This window comes from Cynocephalus volans, chromosome 3 (genome assembly GCF_027409185.1).
Source record: "Cynocephalus volans isolate mCynVol1 chromosome 3, mCynVol1.pri, whole genome shotgun sequence".
In the NCBI taxonomy this organism is placed as follows: Eukaryota; Metazoa; Chordata; class Mammalia; order Dermoptera; family Cynocephalidae; genus Cynocephalus; species Cynocephalus volans.
In genome coordinates this window covers 105,344,865-105,367,504 of record NC_084462.1, presented here as the reverse complement: position 1 = coordinate 105,367,504, position 22,640 = coordinate 105,344,865, and the positions used below count along the sequence as shown (strand labels likewise).

Below are 22,640 nucleotides of genomic sequence, written 5' to 3'. Positions count from 1 at the left end.
GTTTTATTTTGTTTTTGTTCTTTGTTTTGTCCTCTTATCTAAGAGAGAAAAATAATACAAGGCATTGTGTTTTTTTCCATCACCAAAGAAGGCAAAGTTTTATGTACATGTGTCTCAAGGCTGTTAATAGTTGCTGTATTTTAGGCCAGATAACAGTAGTAAACAGTAGTGAAGATGTGAAGGCCTTCCATAGGTTTATCTGAGTGTTAGGGCCACTGGAGAAATTCACAGCCAGGGTTGGAAAATGAGTAAAAGCCCTCCCCTGAGAGGGAGAGGGTACCCTTTCCTGAAAGTGGAAGGAAGGGAAAGTTTTCTTTGGGAGTAGTGCAATTCCTGCAACTGGCAGAAAGCAGGGACCCAGTTTCATGCAGCCCATCTCCCCCCGGAGATGCAACCAGAAGCATGTGGGGACTGGATTCTAAGCTCAGCGGTGTCCTGTGGATTTTCTTTCCTAGTGCACTCTGAGGAGCATTTGTGTTATATAAAGGAGCCAAAGACAGTCTCTGGTATGGACTGAATTGTGTCCCCCAAAGTTTCATGTATTAGAAACTCAATCCTCACTGTGACAGTGCTAAGACGGTGGGAAATCCTACTACGGTAATTGAAAGGTGGGGCCTTTAAAACATGATTAGATTGTGAGGACCATACCCTAGTGAATGGATTGATCCATTGATGGTTTAATGGTAGTCATGGGCATGGCTTTGATGGCTTTAAAAGGACAGCAAGTGGGGAGTTAGTGCTCTTTTGCCAGCCATCCACCATGTGATACCCTGTGCTGCTGTGTAGAGTCATCACCCACCAGTAAAGCCCTCACTAGATGTACTCCCTGGACTGTGGACTTCCCAGCTTCTTAAGCTGTAAGCAATAAATATTGTTCCTTTACAAATTATCCAGTTCCAGGTATTTTGTTATAGGCAACAGAGACAGACTAATACAGCCCCTGTGTATTGCTTACTTCTTTATAGTAGGTGGGATCCATTAGTTCAGAAGCTCACTGGTGACAAATTCAAATTTTAACACTAGTTGTTTTAAATATAGCCCCAATAAGCAGATTTTTAGCTATTTAGAGGCTGCCTGCCTTTCATACCCAGTGAAAACGTACCCCACATCTGCAAGCCTGTAGCTGTGAAAGACCTCAAGCTGCTCTTTGACCCAGCATCTCCCCTTGTTCTGATTCCCCTCTCCCCTGGGAGTTCTATTGCCCTCTTCCTCTTCTGGGTGGTGTTCTCCCCTCCCCAACCTCTAGAAGGTTTCCTGCTGCGAAAGACTTTGCCCACATCCAAGCCTACCAAAGCACCACCCAGCTAAAGCTTGTGTGTGCTACTGCCACATTATGATCATATCTTTTTCTGTGATCAGCCCTCAAATCCTTCACACTCACAAGTTATCTTTCTATGGTGGTCCTTGTTCCATCTCCCCAACTTTTATGGGACCAAGACTCTGTCATGTCTCCCTGGCAAAGACTTTCAAATTGAAAATTCTTAGCGTTTGATAAGTGATCAGCAAATCACCACTCGAGACTTGTTATATGTCTTCATATTTTAATATTTTTTTAAGTTTTGAATGTTTATTACTTTTACTGTTAATGTAATTTATATTTTTATGCTTATTTATTTACATTTTAATGATTATGTTTAATAACTGGCTCTCAAAATCCCTGAAAGTTTAAAAATCATCTCTGTGAGCAGATGTGAGCTCAATCCACCACACCACTCACTGATTGTATAAATTGTGTGATCTGGGTGTATCTTTTTTATTTTAAAGGTACCCTTTCTTGTCCAAAAAATAAATTTATTTACTTATTTATTGATAGTATTATTTGCCTTTATAATTTGGCATTTTTGAAACTTGATTGAGAAAAGCATCCTATCAACAGGTCCTGAGTTATTTTACTATATTTTCTTTTCGACATTGTGAGAACTTCTTTTGCATTTAGATCTTTGATGTTCAATATATTTTCATAATGATTTTTTCCAGCATCTTTATTGAATAGTCTATGCTTTTCTCAGGATCTGCAATGCAAACTCTGCCACCACAGATGATGGTTCAATACATCCATAGGCATATAATACTAAAACATCTCATCATGTTCTTTAACATTGTCTTGCATTTGCCAGTACTATGGTCCAAATGTCTGTGTCCTTCCAAAATTCATATGTTGAAACCTAACCTCCAATGTGACAGTACTAAAAGGTGAGATTTTGGCAGGTGAATAGGTCATGAGGGCTGCATCCACATGAATGGTATTAGGGTCCTTATAAAATATGCCCAAAGGAGCTCATTGACCCCTACCACCATGGGAGGACACAGTTAGAAGGTGTTGTGTATGAACCAGAGAGGAAACCCTCACCAGACACTGAATCTGCTGGTACCTGATATTAGACTTCCCAGCCTATAGAATTGTAAAAATGTCTGCCTTTTAAAAGTTACCCCATCTAATTTGTTACAGCAGCTTGAACAGACTGACAACCACTTTACATTATTTTAAATTGACCTACAAAATTTTACAGAAATCTTATTTTCTGATTTTGATTAGCATTGCATTTAATGTATGGAATAAGTTGTGAAGACAACTGTGAATAATGACAATTTATTGGGTCTTTCTCAATTATTTTAACCATGTGATACTCTGCATTGCTGTGGAGAGTTCTACAATTAAACTCTCCACAGCAACTACATTAAATTAAAAAATTAAGTTAATTTAAAAAGTTAATTATTTTAACTTTTATTTTCATTTATTTTATTTTTAAATTTTTGTATTATTCCTGAGTTGAGAAATTTATAGCTGGCTTATTTTTCTTGATAATTTTCAAACAAATTTTTTAAAAATTTTATTGAATCAAAATTGATTATACATATATTTTGGGCTCAACACTGAGATATGTTGATCAAATCAATATTACTAGCATATATATTGTTACAAATTGTAATTATTCTTTATGCCCCTTGTCCATTTTCTCCCCATCCCTCTCTCCCTCCCTCCTCCCCCCTCTAATTACCCTAGATTTTTTCTCTGCTTCTGAAAGAATAATGGTTACTCTGCTGAGTATGTTAATCTCCAATGCTGAGAGGTGTGTTCAGGGCCCTCAGTATTATCATAGAGCAGATGCTTCTTCTGTCACTCTGAAATGGGCTTTGTGGAGAGAGACATCCTCTTCTTTATCTCTGCTGGTGACTCTCCTTGTGTCAATGCATTTCAGTGGCTGGCAGACCATCTGCATGGTGGTTGTGGCATTTCACTGCTTTGTGGCAGCATGGTTACTGTGGTGGGCCACCCTCATGGAGGTGATATTTTTGGCATGCTCCTTTGTGCTGGCAGTGTGCCTGGTTGTGGGGAGTGTCTAGTCCCTGGCTCCATACCTTGGGTCTCCAGGAGGGCCCTGTGGCACTGGCACAGTGTGCCTGGTTGTGGGAGGGGGTGTCTGGTCCCCAGATGCATGCCTTGGGTTCCTGGGCAGGCCCCAAGGCGCTGGCAGATTGTGCCTGGTTGTGAGAGGCTTATTTTTCTTGATAATTTTGAAAAAATTTTTTTAATGTTTGTGATCTTCCATAAAACATAGCACATGAACTGTAAAAATATATTACAAAGATAATCCATCACAAATTGTTTTTCATTCATGAATACAAGGTATATTCAAATTTAGAATATACTTGATAATATTCAACAAGTTCCCTGCTTAAAGGAAAATTACAAATCATGACTTTCTGAGTCGATTTAGTAAAAGAATTTGATACATTTCTGAGGAAAATATCTAAAGTATTAGGAGGTAAGAATCTTAAAACAAATGGAATCTCCCCTGAATCTGTAGGGTATGACAATATATAAGATGCATTTTAATTTTTGAAAACAGTTTTATTGAGGTATAATTGACATACAATAAGCTGCACATATTTAAATAGTCTACTTTCAAAAGTTTTAACATATGTATATGCCCATTAGATGGTAACCACAATCAAGATAGTGAACATATCCAAACCTACAAAATTTTCTCGAGTCTTCAGTTATCCCTTCCTCCCACCTATCTCCACCCCAAACCACAAGCAACCACTATTCTACTTTCTTTTCATTATAGATTTTTATTTTCTAGAGGTTATAGAAATGGAATTATACATCACGTACTATATTTTGTCCAGCTTCTTTTGCTCAACTTAATTATTTTGAAATTCATCTATGTTGTGTGTGTATCAATAATTTTTGTTTCTTTTTTTTTTTTTGTGAGTAGTATTTTATTAAATGGATATACCACAATTCACTTATTTATTTTCCAGATGAAGAAAACTTGGGTCGTTTTTAGTTTTTGGCAATTACAAATAAAGCTGCTATAAATGTTCATGTAAAAGTCTTTATATGGACATACATTTCCTTATCTCTTGAAAAAATACCTAGGAGGGGAATGGCTGGACCATATGGTGGATGTATATTTACCTTTTTAAAATCTGGCAAACAGTTCCCAAATTTCGTTGACAATTAACATTCCCACCAGCAGTCTGCAAAACTAGTTCCTTGAGATTCTCACCAACACTTGATAAGGTCAGACATTGTAATTTTAGCCTTTCTGATAGGTGTGTAGTGGTATCACATTGTGGTTTTAAGTTTCATTTTCCTAAAGACTAATGATTTTGAGCATCTTTTTTCATGTTTTATTTGCCATACACACATCTTCTTTGTTGAAATGTCTGTTAAAATATTTTGCCTGTTTTTAAATTGGATTATTTGTATTTTTATTGTTAAGTTTTCTGGATACAAGCCTTTTACCACAGATATATGCTTTGTGTCTATTACAGATGTTTAATGCTTATGAGTCTTCTCAATGCTGCTTTAACAGCATCACACAAGTTTTGCTATGCTATGATAATGTTTTCATTCAAAAATATTTTCTAATTTCCCTTCTGATTTCTTGTTCAACCTATAAGTTGGTCATAATTGTGTTATTTACTTTCCATATTTCAAGATTTTTGAGAGACCTTTCAGTTATTCATTTCAAACTTAATTCTGTGCTCAGAGAATATATTTTATTTGACTTGAATCTTTCTGAAATCATTAAGACTATTTTTATGGCAGAAAATATGATATATCTTGATAAACATTCCCTGTGCACTTGAAAATAATGTGTATTCTACTGTCATTGTGTGGAGTGTTTAAGTGTCACTTAGAGTAGGTTGACTGATAATGATAATTGACAATTCAGAGTATAATTATGGATTTGTTCATTTCTCCTTACAGTTCTTTCCATGTTTGCTTCATGTAATTTGAAGCCATGTTTTTAGTGGCATAAACATTTAGAATTGTTATGTCCTCCTGATTAATTGAACACTTATCACTTGGAAATGACCCTCTTCAGCTCTGGTAATATTCTTTCTCCTGAAATCTACATTGTCTGATATTGGTATAGCCACTCCAGCATCCTTTTGAGTAGCATTAGCATGGTATGTGTTTTCACACCCTTTTACCATTAGTTTCTTTGTGTCTTCATATAAAGTGCATTCTTATACACAGCATATGTCTATTTTTTTTTATCCAATCTATCACTAGCTTTTAGTGAGTGTGTTAAGACATTTATATTTAACAGAATTATTTATATTGTTATTTGTCTAATGTCTTGTTATGTTTTATATTTGTCCCATTTATTCTTCGTTATTTTCTGACTTTTTTTTTTTTTTTTTTGGCTTTCATTTGGATTTATCAAGTATTTTTTATGTTTTCATAGTATCTCCTTAGTTGGATTGTTAGCTTCAGCTCTTTGTTTATTTCAATGGTTGCATTATAATTTATAGTACATATCTATATTAACCCATTTCTGTTGCTTATAACAGAATACCTGAAACTGGGTAATTTATAAAGAAATAAAATTTATTTCTTACAATTTTGGAGGCTGGGAAGTCCAAGGTCCTGGGAACATATATGGTGAGGGCTTTCTTCTGTGTGGGAACTCTCCACAGCAATGCAAGTTATCACATGGCAAATGCACTGAGTAAGAGAAAGCTAACCTTCTTATTCTCTCTCTATTTAAAGCCATCGGAACCATACCCATTACTCCATGAATGGACCAATCCATTTACAAGGGTATGGTCCTCACAATCTAATCACCTCTTTAAGGCCCCATCTTTCAATTACCATGAGATTTACCACCCTCTTCACACGGTCACAGTGGGGATTAAGTTTTTAATACATGAAACTCTGGGGGACACGTTCAACCCATAGCAACTTCACTCAATGAGCATACATATAGATGAATTGTTTTCTTTCTTGAAGGGCATTTCCTGGCTCCCTCATATCTCTGAGGAGACTGTCGATGAGCTTGAGTGTAGAGGGATGCTGTGAGAGGAGGACATCCAGTTGTAGACAGGTGGGAGGATGTGAATGCAATGGACCTACCTCAAATCCTTGGTTTGATTTTCAGGCTGGTGGTGTATGTGTGGCATGTCAGGAATTCCAGGCTGGTTTGCCAATGGCAGGGTCACTGTGCTGATTCTCTGATCTTGGGGAAGCCCGCCAGGGGCACGTCAGCCAGGTTGTTTCTCACTCAGATGCAAGTGCATGAATGGCTCAAAGATTCAGGGGCAGGTCCTCTAGGGCCATGACAGCTGGGCCGTTGCTCTGAGTCAGGTGCATGGGCACACTTTGGCTTGGCTAGCTGGGTATGGGTCTTCAGAGAGCCAGTCAGCTGCACCACTTCTTGGGGCCAGATGCAAGGTCATGCTTGCGTCAGCTATTTGGAAGCAGGTCTGCCAAGGGCAGGGCTGCTAAGCCACTTCTCAGGCCATGGGTGAGGTCATTGGTGGGCTTGCAGAGAGGGGCCTGCAGAGAGAGGATCTGGACAGCCACTTCTTGGGTTGTAAGCAAATCCAAGAAGGAGGCCTGTCCAGAGGGGGCTCTGCCAGCCAGTTCTCCAGTGGTGAGTGTGGCTGCTGGGTGGGACTGTTGAGTGTGAGACTACCTGGCTACTTCTCCAGAACAGTGCAGATGTGTGGAGAGGGGGCCCAGCTAGTCACTTCTCATGCAGTGGGTGAGTTCTGCCAGGCCAGGAGTGTGTTTATTAGGGCAGGAACCCATGAAATGTTTCTCCAGCTTGAGGGTTTGGGCTCACAGTATTCAGCCCACTGGTGAGCGGGGGTCTGCTTGTCTGGTCTCCAGCCAGGGACGCGGGAGTACATCAGTTCAGCGGGCCTGGGATTGGCTTCCTAGATGTGCAGGACTGGTGTCACAGCTGCTCCTGGCCCAGGCTTCAAGCTGCTGGGACCAGGGCATTGTAGCCTCTGTGTGAGGGCAGTTGGAATGATGGCAGAGCCTTAAGGTTGAGGAAGCGCAGTGGCTGCTCCAGGGGAGGGCATGCTCTCACAGCTGCTCTGGTTTCAAGATGGTGCCATACTGTATCAGCTTGTGTCACAAGGATAGGGGGTGGGGAATGCCCAGTGTGTGCTACTGTTCTGGAGCAATGCTGCACGTGTATTCTAGGCAGCTTCCCACACTTGGCTCCAGGCTTGCAGGGCTGTGGAAGCCTGAAGTAGAAACTGTAGGCTTCTGTGGGAAGGATGGGCGTTGGTGTGGGCCCTCTGCCTACCTTCCTCCTGCATAATCCTGGTGGTGGTGGAGACATGGTGGCTAATGCCGTGTGCCTTTCTCCCCTCTCGGAAGCCATCCTGGGCTTTGAAGCTCTTCAGGGATCTCACCAGTCTCCTGCTGCACTCCTGCACTCTCTCACAGATGCTCCGTCAATACTTAGCTGTCTGTTAGTTGTTCTGGTCCTTTTCTGTGAGAAGGATGTGCCTGGGAACCTCTAGTCCACCATCTTGCTCCACCCCACCAAAAAATCTATCAAAATTTCTAATCTTATATATTCCATATTCTATTTTCATCCCCTCTGATCTCAGAGAAAGACCAAAATATGAAATGAAACAAAACTAGCGGCTGAATAAAAATCTTTGTCTTCTATTCTCACAATGACTCACATTAAAAAATACAGCACAGAGCTACCTAACAACATCTTTCAAATTTTTGTAGAATGATACAGTAAAAAAGCTAAGTATGACATGAATAAAAATAAATTTGCAGATAACTGCAATCAATCATGAAGATATTTCTGTGATCCCAGAGCTGACTTGACTCCATTATGGCAAAATCAAATGTCAAAATTACTCCACAATTGTGCTCTGAAGATGAGTTGTCAATTTCTGTGAAACTTTTGTTTTGTGTATTTCTATTCTGTGTGCCTCTGCAAGCTCTGGTACTCAAGTCCTTGCAGTGGACCTAGAGGAAGAAATGTCTTGAATTGGGCAAATGATGTCATAGCATCAGTGAACCCATTGGTCCCCTTATTACAAGGGTAATGTTTTTCTCCAGATTTTCTCAACCTGATACCATTCTCAGTTTGGTCGTGAGTGCAAAGGTCTGAGGCACGAGTATTGCTTCAAAATATTTGTGAAAATTTAATTTGAAGCTGGTTAAAGCCTAGATTTTTCTAACTGAATTTAAGTAAGTGATACCCCAGGACTGACTCACAAAGATTAGACTAATTCTGATTGAGGTTTTATAATCTATCTTTGGTGAACCACTCAATTAAGGAATTGACTTCTCCTGAGGCTAATGAAAAGTGGGAGCTCATGGACATACAAACGTGGGGTTCTGGGAAACTGGCACTTAATATTTAAGAACGTGCCCAATCCAGATCTTAAATGCTCATTTCCTCAATGATATTTTGTTGCTACATTTTTATATTTGTGAAACTGACAATTTTAAAAATAAGAATAAAAAATTAACCAAAAATTATCATTCAGCAATAATACTTTATTAAGGTTTATTTATTTTTTTCTTTTCTCTCCCATGGAATTTATATTTCCATTACTCAAGATCTCGAGGTAGACAGAGTTCAGAGTTTTGATTTTTTCCCAGCCATCTGCAATAAATTTCTGCTACTTTTATATTTGGTCTTTAAAGCTTTCTTTTGTAGTCAGGAACAGTTGGAATCCGCTGGGGTTTTCATTGTGTAGTTTTGCCTTAACTTCTCTAAAGAGGACATGTGTATTAGGTTGACCAATCAGAGGACCCCACATCCCTGGATTTATACATGTGACAGAAGCAAGGCCAATCAGAAAGCTTATCTTCCCTGTTGGATGAAAGTAGGAGAGGATGGCACTTCCCACTGTGACTCTAAACATAAGGCCACAAAGCTGACAACGATTGGACTCTGCCATTGCATGAACAGACACTACATGAGAAAAAAAATCCGTGTACAAAAAAGTGAAGCAGAAGGGAGTGAAAACAAGAGTCCAGTGAAGGATTTGGTTTCTTTCTCTTGCTGCACCTCTTGGACTTCTGACCTCTGTGAGTCAATATAGTTCTTCTTGCATTTAAGGTGATTAGTTTGGGATTTCTTACTATAAACAGACAGTCCTACTACTGTAATACTGTATCACAAAATATTCCATAGTTCTAAAATTTCATTGATTGATATATTTGTAAATTCTGGAAAATATCCCATTCTAGGAGTATAGACAGTAATACCACTCGTGTGAATACTGACTGTCTCAGTAATTATTACCTCTTATTAAAGCGGCTCTTACTGGCATGTTTATTGTCATGGTTATGAACATATTGGACTCAATTCAAACTTTCCCATATTTTTCAATATTTATATTTTCAAATTTCAAGTTTTTCTCTCAAGTAAAACTTGCTATTCATCTTTCCATGAAATTACTGCAGCTTAAAATTCTAACTTTTAAAATATTGGGGGAAATGTCAGCTTTTAAACAATTTTTATATTTCCCAAATTTTTCACAAAAAAATTATAACAATTTCTTTCTTATTAGAAATGCATGATTGGCCACCTCCTGACACTGTCACCAGCATTGAGTTTGTAAGGCATTATACTTATCGCTAATTTGGAAGGTACAATTTTAGTGTTTTTTTATTGAGGCTATATAGTTGCTCTATTACCATTGTCCACTTGTGCCTCACTGTAAGATCTGTTCAGAAAAAAAATCCTGCTTTCTCTTTTCAGAAATAGATTTGCTATTAAAATACCACTTAATTATTCATCCGAAATATATATAGGTCTACTTAAAGAGTCCATGATGCCTCCCAATCTTTTCTTTTTACTATGGACTCTGTGTGTGTGTGTGTGTGTGTGTGTGTGTGTGTGTGTGTGTATTTAGATATCGAGGCCTGACCAGAGGCTCAGGACTTAACGTTTTAAGAGCAGAGGCTCTGGATAGACAGCCTCTAGCAGACCCTTCCCAGTCTTCTAAGCTGCCATGACCCTCCCAAGCAAGGGTAAAAGCAGACAGGAAAAGTATGGACTTGAATGGGTACTTGTACACCCATGGTTTAGTAGCATTCTTCACCACAGCCAAAAGGTGGCAGCAACTCATCTCAGAATTTTTCCAGAAACATTTACTGAAAAGCATAACAATTTCCCCACTGTTTTAGGATGTTTTCTTTGTCATAAACTACATTTTTATGTATATTAAGAAATTGCTTGTCAAACTTTAGTGGGCTAAGAATCATTATGTCAATTTGTTTAAAATGTAAAATCCTGGACCCATCCACAGAGACTTTGATTAGTGAGATTTGCAATAAAGTCAAGTACCGTACATTGCACAGTAGGCCAGGCAGTTCTGTTGTGTGAGGTTACCAGGAAAAAACATTTAAAAAATTGCAATATCTGTTTCAACACTATTTATTATATGTTCTCTCTGTTTCTCTGTCTCTGTCTCTGTCTCTGTCTCTGTCTCTCTCCCATTTACTCTTAATCTCATTCTTATCCCCTGTACAGGCATGCACTGATCTACTTTCTTTGCCTCTGTAGTAAACATTTGAATAAGAAAAGAAATAAGCATAGATGGTTTAATTAGATATTAATATGTTTTATAAAATGACAAGTTAAACAGCATATTATTGGCACATCAAAATGCACTAGAGTGAGTTGAGAAACAGAATTATTGAACGTACAAGGTAGCTTTTAAAATTAGGGTGACAGAGCGCTGGCCCGTGGCTCACTTGGGAGAATGTGGTGCTGACAACACCAAGTCAAGGGTTAAGATCCCCTTACCAGTCATCTTAAAAAAAAAAAATGGGGTGAGAGAATTTTTTTTCAAATAAATGATAGTTTGTGTTTAAACCATGAGAAAGAAAAAAATTACTATACATTAAAATAAATTCCAGATGGACAAAAGAACTTTTTAAAAATCTGTAAAAGTAAGAGAACAGAGTAAAAATGAAAATGCACATACTTTCAGATGAGAAAGAATTTTGAGAAGTATGAAACCCAAAGTTAAATTCATAAATACAAGATTAAGACATTTCAGGAAATAAAAATAAAGAGGTGCCCTGGACAGGCCTTGTGCGTGTCCTCAGTTGATACAAAGGACAGGGTCACAGGTCCTTCAATTCTGCTCTTCACACATGTGCTGTCCTTGTTCTCTCCAGCCCAAGATGTTGCAGAGGCTCCATATCTTCATTTACGAGCTCGTGTGCTGAGCTCTCTGGCCTGTAACAATGGGATTTCTCATCTGAAAAGACTCCCTGGAGAACAACGATGAGATGCTAAAGCAGGGATGGGAGAGATGGAACGTGAACACGGTCACACCAAAACTGCCCCTGCTCACATCACTGCTGTAGACAATCTTTCCTTTTCTGTCTCATTCTCTGCACTCCTATGCTCAACTTTCCTATTCTCTCCACTTTCTGATGTGTGCCTCCAACACTGACCTTTCTTTAATTCATCATTCCCTAACCTTCCCAACTCTCATATATGCAAACTTGGTCTCCAGCCTGGAATCAGAGGCTCCCCGTCCCCATCACATGTAGACCAGGGTCTCCGGGTTCCCACTGTTAGAGAATCACTCAGGCTGCCTCAGAGGAGGCCTTCTCTTCTACCGAAAGCACAGTTGGATGAGAAAGCCCAGGGAACTGTTTCTGCAACAGCACAGCTAGACTTCATGGAGTGTGGACCGATCTATCAGGGCACTCTAGCAGCCCAAAGACAATTCCAGTACTGGCCATTTCAGTGGTCATTGTGTTTCTGGTAGGGTCTTCTCGGAGAGTCAGGAAGTCGGCCTAGAGAGGAAGATGCAGTTCAGCTTCAGGAGAGGAAGCTAGACTGACAGAGGCCATAAAGTAGCAACTAAGAACAGACATGTGGAGATGAGACAGAATCGGGCTTAAGCCAGGATTCTGCCAGACACAACATAAGACTGTAAGCAGCCTCAGCTTCACAAAGAGATGTTACCTGTAATAACAACAACAACAATACTAAAGATAATGCCTTCGTCTCAGGGTTGTTTGGATGACGATGATAATGTATGTCAAGTGCTTGGCCCAGTGCTTGGCACACAACTGCTCACTATGCGAGCTATTGTTTATCAGTATTTTTATTTTAGGATGACTTCAAAAATGTATTTATCTCAGCTAGTCAAACTTGACCTTGCTTGACCTTGACCCCTTCCCCAAGGGTATCTATGTCCAGATATGAGCAAGAGGAGAAAGAAAGACATAGCTAAGGAATTTTCCTCATCAATGTAGAACGTTAACGAGGGGAAAGTGGATCATTTATAGCTCTTTTCAGTGTAAGTTCTCAACTCCAGGAAAGGGAAAAGGTACAATTGTTGCAGCTGCAGAGAGCACATGAGCCTCCTCTCTGCCTCCTTCCCTCTCCCCACAACGCTGTCTCGATCTTTCTCCTTCCCTCCCGCCCTTCATGTCTCCCTTGCTCCATTCCTCCATCTTTCCTTGTTTCCTTTTCTTCCTTCTTACCTTTCTCTCTCCCCCTTTCCATTTTTTTTTTTTTTTCACCTTTCCATCTCCTATCCACGCTCTCTAGATTGACGACAGGCCAGTAAGGTCATTTTTGTCAGTAATTTAGAGGAATTTAAATAGTGTCTGAGTTGTCAATTAGAAATGGTCTAAAATTTTAGAGTTCGGAACAGCAAAAGGAGGTGGAAATGGGTGCTGCACAGGAAACAGAAACAAGCACATTATCACAATAGAACAATCTCTTTATGTCTTTTAGTCTCTTCAGGAAAATGATGAGGGCGCTGATCACCACCCATGCGCGGCCTCTGCTGCTCCTGCTGCTGCAGCTGCTGCAGCCACTGCAGTTTCTGTGGATAAATGACATGTCGGGTATACCAGAGGATGAAAGAGAAGAATATGCAGAATATTTAGAGATACTTTATGGTACAAGACCTACCAGACCACCTAGCATAGAAAAATTCAAAAGGATTAACATTGTTGATCCTTTAGGAAGACCATTCTATGATGACGACTACTGCACTGACGAAATGAGGGCAAATATTATTCACAGCAAGTTCCGTTGTCTGCAGGAACATTACTTTCTCACTATGCAGTATGAAGAGTTGAAAAATATCTGTCTCAACAAATTTGTGCCATGTAAGAATGGAATTAAGAAATGTAAAATGAGCACGACTTTAGAAGGAGGACTGTACTGCAAGTTAATAGAAGGGACCCGAATGCCAGAGTGTATATACGAACCAGAATATAGGAGCGGATATGTCCTTATCACTTGTCGGTGGCATAATGAAACCCAAGAATTTATTCCTGAGAGTGTAAATGATATCGTGACACCACCGGAATAGCCTCCTCAGCAAGGAAGGTGTTGTTCTCTCACCATAGTAACAGAATACTCTATAAGAGGTTAGGGTGGGAGGATATCACTCTCTCCACACTGAATCTAATAGATCAAAATTGAGCTGATAATTTTTGATTCCATTTATTTTAATCATCCTTCTCCTTCCCTTCCTGCCCCAACACCACTCAAAGGCAACATGAACTAGGTTCGTAGATAGTGAGTGCTCTGTGTTCTGCTTTCACACAGGTCACATGTTTCAGCATGTGTTGAATGTGTTCTGAGTATGAATTCCTGTGATGGAAAGATGACCAGAACCAAGAGAAACAGGAAATGGTTGCCCGAAGTGTGCTCCAAAGATGTATTCATGTGATTTTCTAGTTCAGGAGAAAGAACAAAGTGCTTCAGTCTAGTACAGTGGCTCTGGTATGGTTATGTGGGGTTTCTAGGCCTGGAATGTTCTTCCTTGTGACACAATTTGAAACAAAGAGAACTCAAATCCCTTGGAGACCTTTGTGCAATATATCATTCCAGTGCTATGTTTGTTGATATTTTGCTTGTCCTATTCTTTCCATAAAAAACAACACAGGAGACCATGAAGAAGTAGATTCAAACAGAGGACATCGCAGGATAAAAGCCTTTAAATATGTAGGAAAGCAGATTCCCCAAAGTTCTTTTCAATTGTCCAAATGCTATCTGTGTGAACTCCTACATCTTTGCTTTAGCTTAGACGTCAGTGTTCACAAAACTACAAACAATTCCTTACTTTTTTGGCACAGTCACAGGTATCCAGAACTCTTTTTCTCACTTTCCAGTAGGTATGACTATATCTAAGAATACACCACCTCAGAAAGAGGCTGGAGAATCAGTATGATAAAGGAAATGTATCTGTCCAGTTTAAGTAACAATTTCTCTCCTTTTATCTCAAACTTATTAATGCCTTTTTATTATTATTCCTTAAAACTTCCTGAAAATGGGATAAGAAGTAGTGATAAGGTATGGTAGAGGGAGTATCCATTTTTTATTTACACTCAGAGCTAAGCTCCTAATTTAGCAATTTGTTGATATAAATAAGGGTCTAGGGCCAAGGACTGCTAGACCTCCTTTCAGTGACTACGGGGCACCAGAAAATCAAACTTCTAGACTCCTGTGATGGTTAATTTTCTGTCAATTTAACTGGGCTAAGAACTGTCCAGAGAGTTGGTAAAACATTACTTCTGGGTGTGTATGTGAGAGTGTTTCTGGAAGAGATTAGCTTTGAATCCATAGACTGAATAAAGTAGATAACACTTGCCCATGTAGGTGGACATCATCAGTCCCTTCAGGGCCTGAATAGAACAGAAAGGCAGAGAAAAGGTGATTTCACTCTCTCTGCTTGGGTTTTGGAACATCCATCTTCTCCTGCTCTTGGATATCGGTGCTTCTGGTTCTTAGGACTTTGAGTTCAGACTGGAACTTACACCATTGGCTCCCTTGATTCTCAGGCCTTTGGGTTTGGACTAGAACTCCATCACCAGCTTTCCTAGGTCCCCAGCTTGCAGCCTATAGATTGTGGGACTTCTCAGCCTCAGTAACTGTGTGGGCCAATCCCTCATGATTTGACATGTCTATATATGTTCTACCGGTTCTATTCCTCTGAAGAAGCCTAACTAATACACTAATCTCCATTTTTTTGTTTGTTTGTTTGTTTTGCTTTATTTTGTTTTGGTGGCTAGCCATTCCAGGGATCCAAACACTTGACCTTGGTATTAAAACACTGCACTCTAACCAACTGGCTAGCCCACCAATCTCCAACTGGAGGCATGTGGATTTTAATCACCATGTTTGAGCACATAAGGTACTGTGCAACTCTTGAGAATTTCATGACACCCTCTAAAACCCAACCTCACTACATTAGCTGAAGAAATTCTGCACATGGGCTGGCCTGGTCATGTTCACCTCATCCATCTTGGGGGCTATACAGCATAGAATAAATGTGAAGTGTATGGTATAGTAGAATAGCTAAGGCATGAAAGCAATCATAATGGATTTCCCTTTCTTCAGGATAGCCAGTCTAATCCAAACTGACCAACGACGATTATTTGCACAGACTACTCCTGTCTCCTAATATTGCTCAAGAAATTTAGATCCTGATCTCTATCCACTGGACTCCTTAAGATAAGTTCAAACTATAATTTTCAGCTTTGCCCCCTGTGAGATTTCAAGTGGTTACTGTCCAACCTACATTAGCATTCCCTCCTCAATAATACCTAACTTCATTATTAAAATGAACATTGTACATACATTGATTCATATCACAATTTACTCTTTATGCTAGAGTCCCTTGAAATGATGCACCATTCATTACTTTAACTGTGGTAAAATATACATGACAGAAATTGACCATTTTAATCATTTTTAATGTAAAGATCGATGGCTTTAAGAACATTCACATGGTTGTGCAACCACCTCCACCACCCATCTGTACAGCTTTTTTCATTTTGCAAAACTGAAACTCTCTGCTCATTAAGTAATAACTCCCCATCCATCTTTTGGCAACTTCCATTCTACATTCCGTCCCTATGAATTTGACTATTCTAGATACATCATAAAAGTGGAACCATACAATATTTGTTCTTTTGTGACTGGCTTATTTCACTTAGGGCAGTCTTCCAGTTTTACCCATGTTGTACCATGTGTCATAATTTCCTTTGTTTTTAAGGCTTAATAATATTCCATTGTATGTACATAATGCATTTTGTTTATCCATTCACCCATCAAAAGACACTTGGTTTGCTTCCACCACTTGGATATTGTGAATCATGCTGCTCTGAACATTCGGATATAAATATCTGTTTGAGTCCTTGCTTTCAATTATTTTGTGTATATACCAAGAAGTGAAGTTGCTTGATAATATGGTAAATACATTTTTATGGGGTTTTTTGTTGTTGTTGTTGTTGTTGTTGTTGTTGTTGTTGTTTTGAGAAATCACTATATTGTTTTCCACAGTGCTATACCATTTACCAGCAACACACTAGGGTTCCAATTTCTCAAAATCCTCATCAACACCTGTTATTTTCTTTCTTTTTATAATAGCCATTCTAAGGGATGTGAAGTAGCCATGCAACATTAATTTTAAATTGCATTTATTCAGTGAAAGAATGTAGACAACAGCATTCCCAAGAATAAAAAAACAATAGACACTGCATTTTGTTTTCTGACCAAAATAAACCCAATCAGTCTTCTCTTTAAAATTATTTTCTAATGAATATGACATTATGGAATAAGTAAGGAAAAGTCTAGTTTAATCAGCAGAGAGCGTGGTTGCTCCTATCCTCTCTATTCTAGTGCAATATTCTCAAATGATGTTGGGGAGAGAATGAAACCAAAGCTAGTAACTATTCTTGTGCTGCTCCTTGTTGAAGAAAATTGATGATACCAAATTAAACCCTATTCATTTGCCCCAGCATACTTTTGGTGCAAGTTTAAATAATATTTCTGATGGATTCGGACAATAAGAACTCTTATTCTAAAATTATATATAGCAGTCAAAATACGTCACACTGTATTTTCTTTAGTATAAATTTTTCAAAGTGTTTTTATATACACTTTTACTGTTAATCACCACAACCCTTGTGTCACAAGCAAAGAGGTCAATTCTCTGTCCACTGTTTGCTCTGAGAAAGGCTTAATCACTTGTCCTGGTCACATAACAAATAAGATCAACAATATATCCAAATCTTTCCTTTCTTTCTCTCTCTAAAATGGATCTTTCTCATATGGTTCTGACATAAGCGGTTGACATCTATGAACTATCATATTTTCAGAAATACAAAAACGAGATGGCCCATCCTTTACTCATCACACTTGGTTCAGTAATTTTATAATTTTCATGTAGTATGAGAGTACATAGTCCACATCAATTTTCATGGCTGGAAGATGACAGAAACTGGTTAACAATGTCAAGTTCTTCTTGAGAGATCAAGGGAGATAACTGCAGCAACTTGGGGCCACTGGAGAGTGCCTTTAGTCCTGACAAAATGAAAGGTAAGCTGGGCTTTAACCAAATGAGATTTCTAATTCAGGGATATCTTTTCCATAAAATTGAATTCTGAGACTGGATATGTTTTCCAACCACTAGATTATAAACTTCAGGTGAGCAAGGACATTCACAATGATATATGTATAACAGTATAAAAATAGTGCTGCCTTTCTTAGCTTTTATTTCCAAATATCAAATATTTGACATTATTCAATTGTCAAAGGTTGCCTTTCTTCTCTTATTAAATGTATTTATTATAATAAGTAGGTGCAAGCAACTTACCACTTCAATACATGCTCTCTTGTAGTCATGCCTGAGCTTTTACATATTAAATACATGTTCTTTTAGGCTTCATCTCATTCCTTGTTCTATCCTCAGTTCCTAGAGCAGTGCCTGCCACTTAGATATACACAATGAGTATTTCTGAGTGAGTAAGTAAATAGAAACATAAATAAGGAAACTTCAAGGATATAAATATTTTAACAAATTATTCGTTTTACTCTTACTCTACAGCGTTGAGTTTGTTTATTATCCAGGTGAGAGGTAAACAATGGGAAGAGCAGCACATTTTTGAGTTTCAATGAAAAAAAACCCATTATGGATATTGGTCCAGGGAACTGTGCCACAAACATCAAAACAGATGCAGGGCTTCTAAGAAGGGGTGGATAGCAAGAATATGTATGAAAGGGAGGAATTTCAAGGAGGAAACAAGAGTAAGAGAGAGAAAGAAAGTCTACTAAGAACTCACTTGTTGAAATTCTGACCCTAGCATCGTGGAGGAGCGAAATCAAGTGATGGGAAATCAAGGAGTAAGTGAAGGTCTGTGACTACTAGTCCTGTAGCCTTCTGTAGCAATTCAGATGCACATGAGTCTGATGTGACAGTGATTCCCAGATACAATACCTCAAACAGAGAGAAGTTTATTTCTCTCTTATATGACAATCTGGGGGGAGACAATTTGTCTGTGGTGGGAGGGTAGCTCTGTTCTACGTGATGCTTGAGGGACTGGGGTTCATTGATGTGTCTCCACCATTTCCGAGTTCTAGGGTACTGTCTTGGTCCAGCTGGATGAAGCCAGCTCATCATAGGTCTCTGTTCCAGATCATGGGAATGAAAACAAGTAGGGCAGAGGGAAACCAGGTTTCTTTGAAGAGGAACTAGGAATTTGCTCACATTTCTTCCGGTCATGTCACACCGGCCAAAGATTATTGACAAGGACATGAATCCTGCCTCTCAACTTACGATCTAGACTACATGGGGACTGAACACCTTTCAGGAAGCCTCAGAGTTCCCTCTGACTGTCCATGGTGTGCCATATTGTTTACTCTGACCAGTATTTAAGCTACAGACTCTGTCCCCAATGTCACCCTCAGCTTATCTAATGAAACATTCCTTTCTGCAAGCTCAAATCAAGACAACTGCAAGACAAATCAAGATGTGCATGGCTGATGGCTGTGCTCTCTCATTCTCTCTCCCTTCTCATTACCACTGTACCTCCAGCCTTGGCTGGAAATGGGGCAGGCCTTTCTCCTTTTTTTCTATATCAGTTCCTTCTACTTGCATGTAGCAGTAAGCCTTATAACCTAGCTGTCCTCGGCTTCTCTATGAACTAAAGTAAGAAATTAAGTCAGACTTTTTCTGACAGAAAATAGCCTCCATAAGGATGATCATTTCAACAGGGAGGACTAATTTGGATAATTATGATATAAGGTAGACATTTTCCATCAATAAATATGCAAAAATATGTTTTGATAAAATATATTTGAAACACACAAAATTCAAAGATTTTATCAACATATGATATTAGCAAAGGTGTAGGTAAATTAACAATATCATAACAATTCCTAAGCTTTCTTTTAGAATATCATGTTCAGAAGGTGTTCCTATCCTCTGAGAAGGCCTAAAAGTAGTAATACCTCAATAGTAATGAGCACACCTAGCACCAAACTCTTAGTTTCTAAAACCCATTCTCTAATACGAGAAGTCAGGGCTCCATGGAAAATAGTTGATACCAGGACTGGGGTAGGAAAAGTGTGAGATAAACCTACAGTATCATGTTATGCCAAAAAATGAAGAAGTATTTTTTTAAAATAAGCACTATTTGAAAGAATGTAGGAGCCAACCTAACAACCAAAGCTGGGGCAATTTGAGCATCAACAAAAATAAAAGTAACGTTGAATGTAAATTTGTAGAATAAAAGAAATGCCTATGAAGTCCACACTAATATGCAATTTAACTCAAAATAAAATAAATATGCATAAGACCATGTAGATAGATAGATAGATAGACAGATAGGTGAATATATAGATAGATGAAGCAGAACAGGTAGCTTTTCACACAAAAGAATTTCAATTAATAAATCTAGAGGAACAGGAAGATAGAAAAATCACCATTAGGCATACATCATAGTAATATTTGTCAATGACAGCATTCACCAATGGATGCTAAAATTAGTGGCCAAAAGTTTGAAAGAACAGGTTATTTTCATAGTCTCAAGGTATCTCCTCATAAGATACCTGTTAATTATAAAGGGGAAAATAGCAGATTACATTGGAGAAAGCTGGCAGACACCAACTTGATCAAAGTTTAAATCATCAGAAGTGAAACTTACTACATCGTAAATATTTATGATGCAATGAGAACACCACATCATTTCTGTGGTTTTCTTGGCAAAGATATGTCATTCTAATAATGAAAAACATCATACAAACCAAAATCAAGGGACATTCTACAAAATAAATGTCCAGTGCTTTTTTTTTAATTTTTAAAATTTGTTTTGACACATTATAATTGTACAATTATAGGGTACAATCTGATGATTTGATACATATACATATTGTATAACACTTGTGTCTGATACTCTTCAAAAGTGTCAAGATTGTAAAATATGTCACAGATTAGGTGAGAGTAAGAAAATAAAACTAAATGCATAGTCTCCTGAAAGAGGAAAACAATATTAGTGGAATGGCTAGTGGTGGAGGAAATGAATGTTAGTAGAATGGCTGGGAAAAGGTCATATTGTTGTTGGTTAGTTGGTCAGTTGGTTGATTTTCTAAGTTGTTTGTTTATCATACATATGAGTACCCAGAACTGTCAGGCAGATGTCCTATCTTGCAAGCCAGAATCATAGACGGTAACAGGATTTGGGGATGGGAAATAAAACTCTGTGGGTAATCACCTAAAACATCCTGTAGGCTCTTTTGCTTACAATTGACCAGATTTCACATGGCCTAAACAAAAACTTTACTCAGCTTCAAGACCATGGGCACTGAGATGTGATAGACACCCACAGGATGCAAGACTATGACTCTTGAAGAACTGAGGAACACGTCAGTCCACAAGTTTAGAAGGCCAAATCAAGCCTGAGGAGCCCCAGCAGCCACACACACCCCTTCCAAGTATGTAAAAGGTGGCAACTGTCTCCCCCACTCCGCTCCCAGGGGATATCTATTTCCAGCTTTGAACTTCTTCTCTTTTCATATTTCTAGCTAAACTTCTTTGCACATAAGTCACTTTTCTCTTTTGTACTACTCTAAAAACTCTCCAACTTTCCTTTTAGTTTTTGGGAAATAAAAGCAAGAGACATTATTTTTGCTATCTGCCTTCTTTGAGGCAATAAGCACAGATACATTTTTTCCCCCTTGGATGAGAGGAAAGGAAAGGAGATAAAACTAGTTAAAAATCTCAAAATATAATTTTATCTCACCTCTAGCATATAGTAGGTGTTTAAACCAAGTTACTTTCCTAACAAACCTTTCTACACCCAGACCCTCAACTCGACCCTCAGCCTTTTCTCTCTTTAGGCCAATGAAGACATGCCAAATTGAAACTGGTTTCACAGTGGCATGGATTCCAGTTATTTAAACCACAGTTCTTGAGTCAGGAAATTAAACTCCTGATGAAATACTGACTTGCTGGAAATGAGAACATCTCTCTGTGCCTCAGTGGTCTCATTCATTTAAAAGGAAGGCATGTAAAGACATTCCATGTTCCTAGATTGGAAGGTTTAATACTATTGAGATGTCAATACTACTGCAAACAATCTACAGATCCAATACAATCCCTATCAAAATCCTAAAGACATCTTACCAGAAAGAGAAAAATTAATCTAAAAATGTATATGGTATCTCAAGTGACCCCAAATAGTCAAAACAATCTTTAAAAAGAAGAACAAAGCTAGAGGTCTCACACTTCCTGATTTCAAAACTTACTACAAATCAGTGTGGTACTGGCACAAAGATGGACTTAGAGAAAAATGAAATAAAATAGAAATCCCAGAAATAAAACCTCACATATTTGGTCAGGTAATTTTCAACAAGGGTTCCAAAGACCATTCAATGGGGAAAGGACAGTCTTTTCAACAAATGGTGTTGGGAAAACTGGATAGTCAGATGCAAAAAATAAATACCTTCCTAATACCACATGCAAAAATTAACTCAAAATGGATCAAAGACCTAAACATAAGACCTAAAACCATAAAACTCCTATAAGAAAACATAGGGGAAATGCTTCATGACACAGGATTTAGTGATTATTTCTTGGATAGTACATCAAAAACAAAGGCAACAAAAGAAAAAGTAAACAAACTGATTTTCATCAAAATTAAATACTTCTGTGCACCAAAGAACAATATCAACAAAGCATAAAGACAACCCACGAGATGCGGAAAAAAATGCAAATCACATATCTCATAAGAGATTAATATCCAGAATACATAATGAACTCTTAAAACTTGAAAACAAAAAACAAACCCAATTCAAAAATGGGCAAATGACTTAAATAAACATGTTTTTTTAAAGAAGAAATACAAATGGCCAGTCAGTAAGTCATGAAAAGGTGCTTAACATTACTAATCATTAGAGAAATGCAAACCAAAATAACAATGAGATAGCACTTGACACATCTCAGGACGGCTATTAAAAGAAAAAAAAAAACCAGAAAACAACAAATGTGGAGAAGTTGGAACCCTTGTGCGTTGCTGGTGGGAATGTAAAATGGTGTAGCTGAGGGAAAAAGCTAAACAAACTGAAAAATCA

The 22,640-nt window shown here is 38.3% G+C and overlaps 1 protein-coding gene across 1 annotated transcript; it reads left to right on the top strand.

Annotated features, from left to right (window-relative positions):
* The first annotated feature begins 13,023 nt into the window (after positions 1-13,023).
* RNASE9 (ribonuclease A family member 9 (inactive)) lies at positions 13,024-13,593 on the top strand. Its single transcript, XM_063088929.1, has one exon. The coding sequence runs from the start codon at positions 13,024-13,026 to the stop codon at positions 13,591-13,593; it is 570 nt and encodes a 189-aa protein (XP_062944999.1).
* Positions 13,594-22,640: the final 9,047 nt, after the last annotated feature.

What these genes read in the sequence shown, in the direction of transcription:
- RNASE9 (XM_063088929.1), top strand. Translation starts at nt 13,024, where the DNA reads ATGAGGGCGCTGATCACCACCCATGCGCGGCCTCTGCTGCTCCTGCTG.